The sequence below is a fragment of the Cydia fagiglandana genome, chromosome Z (genome assembly GCF_963556715.1).
Source record: "Cydia fagiglandana chromosome Z, ilCydFagi1.1, whole genome shotgun sequence".
Classification (NCBI taxonomy): Eukaryota; Metazoa; Arthropoda; class Insecta; order Lepidoptera; family Tortricidae; genus Cydia; species Cydia fagiglandana.
The window spans coordinates 12,696,840-12,709,992 of NC_085959.1; the positions used below are offsets into that span (position 1 = coordinate 12,696,840).

General features: G+C 38.4%; 1 protein-coding gene across 1 annotated transcript; it reads right to left on the bottom strand.

The window, feature by feature from the left end:
• Positions 1-9,620: 9,620 nt before the first annotated feature.
• Positions 9,621-10,064, bottom strand: LOC134679293 (uncharacterized). Its single transcript, XM_063538190.1, has one exon. It carries the CDS (start codon positions 10,062-10,064, stop codon positions 9,621-9,623), a length of 444 nt encoding a protein of 147 aa, XP_063394260.1.
• Positions 10,065-13,153: the final 3,089 nt, after the last annotated feature.

The window sequence follows — 13,153 nt, forward strand, 5'->3', positions numbered from 1 at the left end:
TTTGGGCTTCGTCACTCCAGCGGTATCTGGCGTGAAGTGGCGCAAAATAGGGCAGAATGGCGCTCTCTTGTGTCAGAGGCCAAGATCCTCTTTGGGTTACTGAGCCAGTGATATATGTATATGTATGTATATTTTATTTATTTTATTTATTTACTTTTATTTATTTTATTTACATTATTTATTTCTTTTACTTTAATTATTTTATTTATAATATAATAAGATTTATAATAAGAACACACCACACAGGTAGATATAAAGATAAACAGAGGAACGGCAAAAAAACTTGTTTATGCTGGAGGCTTCATAGATCGCTCATGCCAACCTCGGTTATTCAATAACAACTTGAATTTAAGTGTGCGTAAAGATTACAATCGTTTGAACTGGTCAAAAACTTTATAATGAGGTAACTGAATAGACTTGGTTTTTATTTCGGTTACCGGTAACAGAGGTTAACCGTATCTGATACGGTTACCGAATCAAAGTGTTACCTTATCAGACGGTTACCGTTATGGTAGGGGTTTTTACAACCGCTTCTAAAATAACTCTATGAAAAACCCCGGTTAAGGTAACCGGTTCCTGTCCCTGGTAGAATCTAAATATTGCCATTGAAACCATGTTTTGCACCTTAGATATCGATTTTGAATGCAAGCAGTCACTTTCAAAAAATGTCACTAAAATGTCCCGAAACAGGACACCTTTCAATATTGCAGTCGAAAAGATGTTTAGTAACCTCTGGCTACCTCAGATATCGATTTTAAACGCAATCGGGTAATTTCTAGAAATGTCCCAAAAAAGGGCATCTCTCAATATTTCCCTCGGAAACAAGTATCGAAACCTTTGGGCACCTCAGATATCGATTTTGAACGCTATCGGTTAATTTCAAGGAAAGTCCCGAAAATGTTCCAAAAAGGACATCCTTCATAATGCCGTCAGAAACATGTTTCGGAACCTTTGGTAAACTCGGACACCGCTTCGGAACGCATTTGGTCAGTTTCAAAAAATGGCCTAAATAAAAAGGACATTAGGTGTACATACAAAGTAATCGTCAATCCGAATTGACGATTGAGGATTGAGGATTGACCGGTCAATTCGAATTAACGATTAGTAATCGTCAATCTTCAATCAGTAGATTTAGAATTAGTTTCGTCAATCGTCAATCGTCAATTCGAATTGATCGGTCAATCCTCAATCGTCAATCGTCAATTCGAATTGATATTTTGCCAACACTGATGTATGGTATTCGAATAATTGATCCTGCCTGTTCATTAACACCTACTTAATAATTTATGCTCTCGCCTCCCTTTGTCCCCAATGGAGCTGGGCGGCACACACATGCGCATCTTGCTATAGGTAGTTATGTCAAAGAAAGTTCTAGTAAAGCAATTAAATATTTCACATTGAAATTGAATTTATACACATGGCCACTAAACATGACATTTTGACAAATTGTATTAGGTATGGAATGTACATTTTTATAAAAAAGTATAAATTCCATTTTTTTTTTCAAAAAATAAATAGCCTTTGGATTAATGTCGACTCAGAATCTCAAGAACTATTGATTAAAAGAAAAATAAAGGAAGTGTTCTCATTTTACATACAAAATTTGTGAGTCAGTTTAGCCCTCTACCCTAACCCAAATAAAGCGAATTTCATCGAAATAGTTAGAGCCGTTTCCGAGATCCCTAAAATATATAAATATACAAGAATTGCTCGTTTAAAGGTATAATATTTTTATAGATATTAGATACGGCTTCTTTATACAGTCTGTGGCCTTAATACGAGCAAAAAATTTAACTGTAGGCTGTACTCCTCATACTGACCAACATTTGTATAGCAACTTTTAAAAATAACTTGTGGTTTCATTTTTAATACACTTTAAAGTTTATTCTAAGACGCAATGTATTGCGAATTTTGTTATGATTAAGGCGTGACACGCAACGTCAATCACAATGATATGGCGTGGCGATGGCGTCCATTGAAGATAATATTTATTTTGAATGAAAAATAGGGACTCAAAATACTTCATAATTTTTAAAAATTGTTGAACAAAAGCGTCATCGTTTGAGGAATACAATCTATGTTTTAATTATTTTCTCGAGTTACAGGCCACACCCGGTATAGCGCCGATCTCCATCGTTAAACTACGAAATTTCAAACCCCTTTTGTGTTTATGTTGTAAACAGTTGTTTCAAGAAATACCCGGAAGCCGAATGTTGTCGCTTTTGAATTCAGTTCCGCTACAAATTACCAGTTTTAATTCACAATATAAATTTATTCACAATATTACAGAAATTGCTACAGGCTGTAGACATTAAACGTTTTCTCATTTTCTCAACAATATATATTTTTTCATTATATTATTCTTTACTTAAAAATACGGTGGTATTTAGTATATTAGAAATAAGTAAATAGTAGCTTTTACCGCAATCAAAGCCGAATAAAACTTAAGCAAAGCTTACCTATTTTTTGGTCTTTAACGAAGTAATTCAGTACCTACTAGCGTAGGTATCGTCTTGGGTCGTCCCATTAGTTTTGCGTCAAGTTCTTAAATTAGTCCTATTCTGCTTTCGTCACTTATTCTACATTGAAAGCCACAGACGATTGTGACGAATGTAGCATGAGTGACGAAAGCAGAATAGGACTAATTTAAGAACTTGACGAAAAACGAATGGAACGACCCAAGACGATACCCTAGCGTAATATGTACCTCATCCTATACTATACCTATATATCAAGTAAAACAAAACAGACTCAAAAAAGACCCCTGCATTCACTATGGTGTTCTAAGTTATTATGTTAATTATGCAGTACATTTTGTAGATATGTATTAAAATGGTAAAGTTAGAATGCTTAGAACCATTTCGTTCCAGAGAGTAGGTTTTCAAAGCAGTGAGCAAAGGGTTGCGTTCACAGATAATTTACCAATTAAATGGACCATACACAACTTGTAGTACACTTCATAGCACTCCTGTATTAAATTAGTGTGACGGAAACCGATCCTTTTAGTTAGTTCACCACAAAACCTGGGTGCTATTCGGCAACGAAATCGCAATAATTGACATGAGCACACTAGTTTATATGAAAGCGAATTCCAATCGTCCTTCAGCGACTACTAGGCTAGGGCTTATTAGGACTAGTACGGTTGTTACCTGTGCTTATGTGAACTAATAATGTTAATAATGCACATTGGCTGTTTTAGTAAAATAGGGTGTAATGTCAATTAGTGATATGTCAGTGACATGACATCAAGTCTTCGTTAAACCTTCTTAGCGCAGGGAAGATAGTTAATGGTTGCGTTGAATCTTAGTAAGTTAAGGCTTGAGCCGGTATTGTCAAAACTTCTGCATCTGAAAGCTCCCGCCACGGCGCTTAAAACTTTTACTATTTTAATTCTTTGGGTTCTCACTTTGTGACTACAAATTTGCTTATCTGCCTAATATCTCATATTGATATACAACATAACGAAATGTATTATGTTTTATTAAAAGGAACGCCTTAAATGTAAGTTAATCTGACTAACGTGCAGGTAGGCTTTTGTTTTTAGCATGAGGAAGTCCACACTGGCATACGCACCATTCGTCTGATGGTAACTGATACCTTAGTTTATGCCGCAACTCCAATAGTGCCAATTCCGAAATGAAGTCAACGCAAATTTTCATGGAAATCGAAAATAATTATCGGCCGCTACTGCCGCACCAGTGAATTTGCAACAGTAATGCCGCTACTGTACTGTCGTCGTCCGAATGCCATCATAACTAGGTCGTTCAGCTGTCTGTCGTGAACTGGTCTGATTTTTGTCTTGTGTTGTAATTGTCATGTCGAATTGGAATTTAAATTTCGATCGTTCCAAATGCATGTCAGTCATCCAGTCAGTCAGTCGCTCTATGTCGGGTCACCACGGAGGTTGGAAGCCACGACAAGACATTAACTATGATTGTCTATGACTATAATCATATGTAGGTACAATACTGTCCCATTATCGAACGTGTTGAAGTTTTGCTGAGCCCTACCCGTGTCTCCTGTCAGGTTTATAAAATCAAATTCAATTTTCTTCATAATATGTGATATTCTATATTAACGTAACATATCAGGTTATTATTTATGCCTTCAGCTGGTGCGTAGGTACAGTTTTGCTATCTTCAAAATGTATGAGGTATTTAATAACTTTTTACACCTACAAAAACGTAATAACTTTTGACTAAATCATCCTTTGTGCGATCCTAACTTTTCTCATTTGTGCTTCGCAACTTCGGTAGTTCGGAACTCGTATATAGCGGCTGCAACTGACAAGTGTGATCTTAAAACGGATCCACCGCGAATAAAAACCTTAAGTAATATAAAGTGACATTCAAAAACCATTTGTGCAACTGGTACATAACTAGGTTATTATATTATAAAAATGAGTAATAAGTAAACTTTTAATCTACCCTAAAGTTAGAGCATTTAACAAACGGAGTCGCCTTTAAGAGCTTACCTCTCTAGAAAACCTTGCTCATTGATCATAGTCATACTCATTAATCTCATTATAATAGACGGACATGGTTATTTGTACGTTAGGTACAAATAACTATACAAGTATACATTGACGTGCCCCTCCACAAAAATCGGCATACTGTTTTGTACAGAAAATTACAGACAAGGTGACTCCGGTTGTTTAATTCTCTAAGACCCTAAACAACTGGCACTCATAATTGGCAGTTGAATTATATTTTAAGAAGTTTTACTTTAAAAAACTACGTAGGTACTCAGTTATCTGCTGCGAATCTTTCACAGTATCAGTTTTCAGTGACCAACCCGCCTACATTTTGTAAAATTGTCGCTAGATCCGTTTCAAAGAGCTTTCGTTAAATAATACGAGCCACACCATTGATATTATAATCAGTACTTTGATTTAATTCAAGCATAAGAGGAAAATTAAATAACTCACTGGTGTTAAAAAAATTAAGTAGAAACCTATTTGTTTTATACAAATTAGTATTACATTGTTAGCTTGTTTGCTTGCACAGCTATAGAGTCTAATTTAACAAGAACAAATATGTATTTTACGAAATTAGAACATTTCAAGAGTAGCTACGGATTTGTAAGGGAGTACCGAGATTTACCTACCTACACCTATTAAACCCTCTCAAATATAACAAAAACCGTAAATTTGTATGTCATAAAATATAAACTGTTTTATTAGAACAAGTTCTTAACAGTGAAAATGTTATTATTGCGTAATAAAACATCTAATTCGATTTTATTAGGACATCAAACAATCCATAAAAAACCTTTGCTTCATGACAGTTTCTCTTTGCTATTGAGTAGCGTAAATATAGTCAAGAGACTGGCAGATGCAATTTGCTCGTGTAAAATGCTGTTGCGTCACAAAAGCGTCTGACTCGTCACAGAGACGGGATTTGAACAAACTTTTAACGAGACTAGCGGCTATGTAAGGCATAATTCGCTTCATTAAATAAAACAACTCCGAACAGTGGCCCGCTTCTACCAGCAGTGTGTATTTTTAATGCTGCCACTCGTTTAAGAAAATAAAAAAGTCATAATACTTTCAGATACCTGATCGAGTAGGAACGTTGGTTATGTTATAAGTATGTATTTTAAATTGTAGAAATGTACGTAGTCTTTATCCAAGTTTTTTTTTCAACCTGTATTTTAAATGAATACGTTAGTTGAATACGTGGAATCGCTTTGAACTGGTTCTCTAGTTACTTGACTGACAGGGATCAGCGTGTTAAAATTGGTAACCTAGTCAGTGAACCAATGCCTGTGTCATTTGGGGTTCCCCAGGGCAGCATCTTGGGCCCAACGCTATTCATCGCATATATAAATGATGTTTTGTCTCTCGACCTTTCAAATAGTGAAGCCTTTTGCTACGCAGATGACACTGCCATAATCTTTCATGGTCACTCTTGGGACCAGGTCAAAGACGTATCAACGCTAGGCCTCCAAAAGCTGTCCCAGTGGCTGGATCAAAATATTTTGACTCTGAATCCAGACAAGACCAAATTCTTGTGCTTCCATAAATCTGCGTCTTCAAGCCCCCCTCCATCAATGACCAACCTTAAGATCCATGCTATAAATTGTGACGTATATTGTGGCCTTTCGCCCTGCTCATGCCTTTGTGACAGCATTAACAGAGCTAACTCTTTAAGATACTTAGGAATAGAAATAGACGAGAAACTTAATTTTAAAAAGCACATCGTGATAACAGCGGGTAGGGTTCGGAAACTCATTTATACAATGAAGTTACTAAGAGAGGCTACAGATGGACAAACTCTTAATATGGTATACCTGGCACTATGTCAATCTATTCTAGATTATTGCATTCTTGCGTGGGGAGGCTGTGCTAAGTCCACTTTAATAGACTTGGAAAGAGCTCAAAGGGCGGTACTTAAGGTTTCCTTACGTAGACCCCGACGATATCCTACACATGCTCTCTATAGTGAAGCTCAAGTTTTGTCAGTGAGAAAATTATTCATTTTACGTGTTGCCATGCTTATGCACAGAGATACTAGTCAATCACTCAATCTGACAAATATGTTACAGAAAAGAATATTCCAAGTCCCGAAACTGAGCGTTAAATCTGCTTTTGCTAAACGGTTTAAGGCATTTCTGTTTCCGCATATATACAACAAGTTACTCAAAATCTGTAATATAAAATATTGTCGGTTAAGTCAAGCCAAAATGCAAATCCAGGCTCTCCTGCTATCCTGGAGCTATGACGAGTGTGAAGAAATTTTGAAAGTTGTAAGGTAATAGTAGTAGATAGTGACTTCGGTTGGTATCTGATCCCAAGATAATAAATTACCTCGTAGGGCTACATTTGCTTACATTTGCTTGCTATGATTTAATGCGCACACACACACACACACACACACACACACTCACACACACACACACATACATACACAAACCTTAGTATTTACAGCTCATAATATATGTACGTAGATTTAATATCAAAACTGAACTACTTAATTTCTTTACCTATTAGATTAGTTTTTACTAAACGTTTAGCTTACGAATAACGAATTCGGCTACCACGTCACAGGCATAGCCTAGTGTGGGGCCACAGGACACTTATAATTGTTAAGAAGGTTTTTCTGTGAAATAAATATTCTTTATTCTTTTTAGTTTTATGAAATGTGTAGTTACCACCAAGCAACCATAATACCCTAGGTTGCTGAGGGTTGAACATGACCACACGAAGATATTTTGGTGTTCGATCGAAGAGAAATTGTGAAATGGGTGCTTTCACATCACATCATCATCAAACATTCCAATCGATCATAAGGAAAGTAAAATACATTTGCCGCCTATCGACATAATACCTAAATAAATACAGAGATTTCCGAACGGGAAAGATGTAACATGTCATTTTGAAAATGACTCTTTTGAGTACGATTTTTTCAAGTACCCATTCCTTTTAATGTTAGGCAGGAACTTAATATTTAAACAGTGTGGTTTCACTCGTTCTGCAAAATAAAGGTAAGCGTAGGACGCATACGGAATTATGACTATTATAAGACATACACAGGTCTAGACCAGTTGGCCTTGAACTTCTCATTTAGATGCCTCTGTCGATAACCGGACCGCGGAGGTCTCGTTTTCAAAACGTGTAGCCCCTTATCCTCGGCGTTGTCAAGATCTACTTAAATCCCGTGTATGTGCTATGTTTCTGTTCAGGTCTCGGAGTTTTCATAGAATGTTAAGACTAAACTGAGGTATCGATTCGATGTTAACATTAAAATTTAAGTCCTACTCATCCTCTAAGATAAAGTTGAGAAAATCTTGGTGGCTCCACTTCTTAAATCCATCCTTGGCTTTGGGTCCTAAGAACCAAGTCTGTCAAAAGAAATCCTTGGTTCACTAAACGCCATATTATGAAATACCTATTATCAATATTTAGTCAAGTATCTTGAATTATTCATCTTGTGTTTTTATTAGTTTTACCTTTATTATATCAGTCGTAATGTCACATTAAATGGCCCATACCCATTCTAGGATAAAAATATAAAACAAATGCTTTCTGTACCGTGCCGTTCATATCTTAAGATGTATTTTTAATAGCAATGACTTTATATTTGCCATCTACCATGGCTATGACGGTCGACGTAAAAGCCTGACTATATTATTTATGCACAACCGGCACCGGAAATACATCAGTTTGGCCTCAAAGCGAATGTAAAATGCAATCCGCTTTGAGCAGAATAAGCGGTTAACTAATTTATACTCGTATATCATATGTGAATTAAATTCTGTATTATGTAGATACTTGATGAATAATAAATAGTAATCTATATGAGTAATCGAGTAATTAACGAATCATAATAACACAGTGTGCAATTAAGATGAGTTTGGATGCGATTTTTGAACTCCAATTTGAATTTCTAGCCTTCGTACCCCGCATCATAAAAAACAATCGATTGACACGTCATTTACTATTTGATACATAGTGTTAAAATCATAAGATTCATAAGCCTAACACAACCTATTCGGAAAAATATAAGTTAGGTATACCGGGTGGGGCCTGTAACATGAGCAAATAATTAAAACATAGTACCTCAAACGGTGACACTTTTGTTCAACAACTTTAAAAAATTATGAAGAATTTAGTCTCCCTATTTTTCATACAAAATAAATATTATCTTCAATGGACGCCATCGCCACGTCATATCATTGTGATTGACGTTGCTTGTCAAGCCTTAAACATAAGTAAATTCGCAATACATTGCGTCTTTGAATAACCTTTAAAGTGTATTAAAAATCAAAGTACATGTTATTTTCAAAAGTCGCTGAAAAAATGTTGATCAGTATGAGGAGTACAGCCTACAGTTAATTTTTTGCTCATATTACAAGCCACACCCGGTATTTTTAAATGGACGAGATCCACGTAAAATGGCAACATGTAACAAAGAATACGGACGTTTCCCAATACTGCTATTGTCTATGCAGCCCATTGAAAATCTGTAGATGAACGGACACGGGCAGGCCACTCTGCGAATCATCTGTCCGGGAAATGCAAACGCGGCCGAGTTTCAGTTTACTCTTTGCCAGGGTTTGTGAAGCCCCGTGTATTCTAGATCTCGTTGACCCTAATACTCGCCCTAAAACCGACGCCCTTTGCACGTCATATATTATTTTAATTATAGGTCATTGCTTTTTTATTATTTTCATTAATTAAACAAGGGAAAAATATGTTTCTGTTCTCTTCCAAGGAAAATAAAGGAAGATCTCAGATTCTTTACTGTACCTACTACATATTAAACTAGCTTTTAATTCACGACTCTGTCTTTCTTAGAATTAATTATTTGCTCTCTGTGTTCGTGACTAGGCGCTGCGTATTTTTGAGAGTTCGACCTTTTCTTGGATGGTGAAATAAAAATCCGAAATTTAACGTGCTTACTCTTATAATTCTAAAAGCTTAATCTACGTGTCCATTATTCGAGGATATTGGGGTAGAGGGGGACAATATATCGTGACGTAGGGTGACGAAGGCGTATATAGAGCTCCGTATTGGCCGCGATATGTGTGACGCGACATACGCAACTGAGTTGCTCCGACCAGAGATGTCGCTGTGGGTCTCGTACGGAACATGCCCCCGGCCTTGAAAGATCTGGCTTTCAAGAGGATTCTTGGTCTTCTCTCCTCTCTTCATCAGGCTGAGACACCAAGGGGCAGATTTTGGTGTAGGCGCGTCTTATGATGCCAGATGCGGTGTGGATGTCTGCCACTCTTGACACTCCGTCTCGCCCAGGGATAGTCTTGACGACGCGTCCTAGATGCCATTTTAGCGGAGGCAGATTGTCGTCTTTTATGAGAACTAGTGTATTCGGCTTCAGGTCTTCGCAGTGGCTCCTCCACTTGGATCGCGTCTGTAATTCGGAGACGTACTCCTTGGACCATCGGGTCCAGAAATGCTGCCGTATCTTCTCCACCATCTGGTACCGGTTGAGTCGATGAGCAGGCGCGTGCTGAAGGTCCTCTGAGGCGGGCGATGTCAAAGTGCGACCGACAAGAAAGTGCGCAGGGCTCAGAGGAAGGAAGTCGTGCGGATCCGATGACATGGCGTACAAAGGACGGGAATTGAGGACGGCTTCAATTTGGCTTAACGCCGTGCTAAATTCCTCGAAAGTGAGGTGAGCGTTTCCAATAACACGGCGTATATGAAATTTACACGATTTTACTCCAGCTTCCCATAAGGAACCAAAATGGGGCGCGTAAGGTGGAATAAAATTAAATTTAATATTACTACTGGTAGCGTAATCTATGATGTCGGGACTACATTGGGACAAAAACTTGGCAAAATCGTGCATTAAACCCACAAAGTTCCTGCCATTATCCGAAAATATTTCGGTAGGCTTGCCGCGTCTAGCTATAAAGCGTTTGAGAGCTAGAAGGTAAGCATCGGTGGTCAGATCACTGACAAGCTCTAAGTGGATGGCTCGCGTAACAAAACATACAAACAAACAAATATATGCTTTAACAGTTTGAGCACCTCTGCCTTTGCGGTTTAATATGAAAACTGGCCCTGCATATGTAGTCCACACCACAAGTTAAGAAGGGATATGTAGGCGTAATTCTCTCCTCGGGTAAATTTCCCATGAAAGGAGTAAGGGTTTTCCCTCTTAATCGCTTGCAAACAATACAATCATAAAAGATTTTTCGCGCAAGATTCCTACCTACCACCTAGTGGCCACCAAGCATCATGCAGTTCGAAAAGAAGGGCTTGAGGCGCAGCGTGTAGAAGTTTCTTATGTTCGTGGCGAAATAATAAAAGCGTAAAGTGATGTTTGCTTGTTATTAGTATCGGGTGCTTTTTTTCATAAGCAAAGTATTGCGAATAACCGATGCGACCGCCGACTCGCATGACACGATCTTCATCAATAAACAAATTTAATTTACTTAAGTTATGCTTGGTTTTAATTGTTTGTTTATTAGTCAATAGCTTGTACTCATCTGGAAACGATTCAAGTTGAGACAGCCTGACTAATAAATTCGTTGATTCCCGCAGTTCCTCGACGCTAATACTGCCCGCACGCTTATTATTTTTATTGCGCGCGTTGTGAATAAAGCGTAAAACGTAAGATGCGGCGCGTATCATGCGCGAGAACTGAGAAAACCGTTCGAAAGGGAATAATGATAATGACGCTTCAGTGGTAGCGGTAAGCGCTAATTCTACGTTAGATTTAACCTCCGGAAGTATGTCATGCGTATCATTCGAACTCGGTAATTTTGGCATGTTTTTAGGGTCAAAGTTAACATCCTGCAGAAATTCAGGTCCTTCCCACCATAAACTGGATCCAGCTAGGTCTTCCAATCGAACGCCTCTCGAAACTAAGTCAGCCGGATTAACTTTACCGCTGACGTGGCGCCATGGAAGCCCTTTGGTCAGTTCATGGATCTCAGTGACCCGATTCTGCACGAAAGTCTTTAATAAATTAGGTGCCATGCGCAACCACCCTAAAACGCAAGTCGAATCAGAGTAGAATACGACGTCATCAAATTTGCAGTGAAGACTATTTATGACCTTGTCATATAATTTAGCGCCTAGAAGTGCACTGCAAAGTTCTAAGCGGGGCGTACTTAGGACTTTAATGGGAGATAATTTTCCTTTCGAACATAATAATCGTGAGCATACTTCATCATCATCATTTATTGTGCGAATATAAATGCAAGTGCCATAAGCCACCTGTGACGCGTCTGTAAAGATATGCATTTCTATGCGCGTATAATTACTGCTACCCATTACATAACGCGGCACACGGATAGTACTTATGGCCAGTGTTAATGATTTAGTAAAATCATTCCAGGTGCGCATGACGTCAGAAGGGACTTCGTCGTCCCAGTCAAGTTTAAGCAGCCATAAACGCTTGAGTAAGACCTTGGCTAGCATAATGGTTGGACTTAATAAACCTAAAGGGTCATAAATTTGCGAGATATGTGATAAAATAATACGCTTAGTTACTTTATCATTAGGTTTCATCAAATCAAGTTGCGAGTTAAAATAAAATTGATCATAGTAATTATTCCAACCTATGCCCAATGTCTTTGAATTGCAGTCTTTATCGAACGTTAGTTTAGTTTGCGCGTCAGACAGCAGTGCGAAATTAGACTCTAACGACGGCTCGCTAAAGTTAAATACCCACTTTCGTAACGGAAAACAACCTGATTGCAATGTTCGCGCGGTTTCATTGCATAATCGTAACAATTCAAGTTTATCCTGTGACCCAGTTATCATGTCGTCTACGTAAAAATCTTCGTTAATTATTCTTTTAACGTCGGGATCGGTGCATTCAGTGGCTAACTGTTTTAAACAACGGACACTTAAGAAAGCCGCCGACGCCATACCGTAAGTGACGCGATTTAAACGATAAATTTGAATCGGTTCGTCGGGGCTGTCGCGCCAAAGGATCAGCTGAAGGTCGCGTTGATTTTCTGCCATCAGTACCTGACGATACATTTTAGCTACGTCCGCGCATGCCACGTAACGATGCTGCCTAAAGCGTAAAATAATCGACAGAAGGTCGCCCTGGATCGCGGGACCTACCATTTGAAGATCGTTCAGTGATGTACCACTACTAGATGCCGCACTAGCATCAAAGACTGCTCTTAAGCGTGTAGTTGTGGATTCGCGAAAAACTCCATGATGTGGCAAGAAGAAATGCGGTGAGTTATATGACGTAACTTTACTCATGTGCCCTAAATCGAGGTATTCATGCATAAAGTCAGTATATAATTTTTTACACGTTTCTGAACGCTGTAATCGTTTTTCCAGCGCCAGCAAACGACGTTCGGCTTGAGGATAAGTTTCTCCTAGCACTTCGGGTGGCTGCTTGAGTGGCATGCTAACACAGAACCTTCCTTCGCTGTCGCGCGTAGTGGTGCGAACGAAATGCTCCTCGCAAGCCTTCTCCTCGTCAGACCATGCGTCCCGAGTGGTAGGTACCTCCTCAATCTCCCAGAACCGCCGTAATAGCGAATCTGTTGTTTGCGTAAAATTACATTGGATGTGCTGGCCTTCAATGCGTGCGTTTAAATTGACAGGACCTGCTACTACCCATCCAAATTCGGTGTTTAATAAGTAAGGACCGTTACGTAATTTTAATTTTTCCATTGTAAACAAATCCCAAAACTTTTCACCACCTATTAAAAT

Bases quoted from the DNA above. Each gene is read 5' to 3' on its own strand.
- LOC134679293 (XM_063538190.1), bottom strand. From the start codon at position 10,064: ATGTCATCGGATCCGCACGACTTCCTTCCTCTGAGCCCTGCGCACTTT.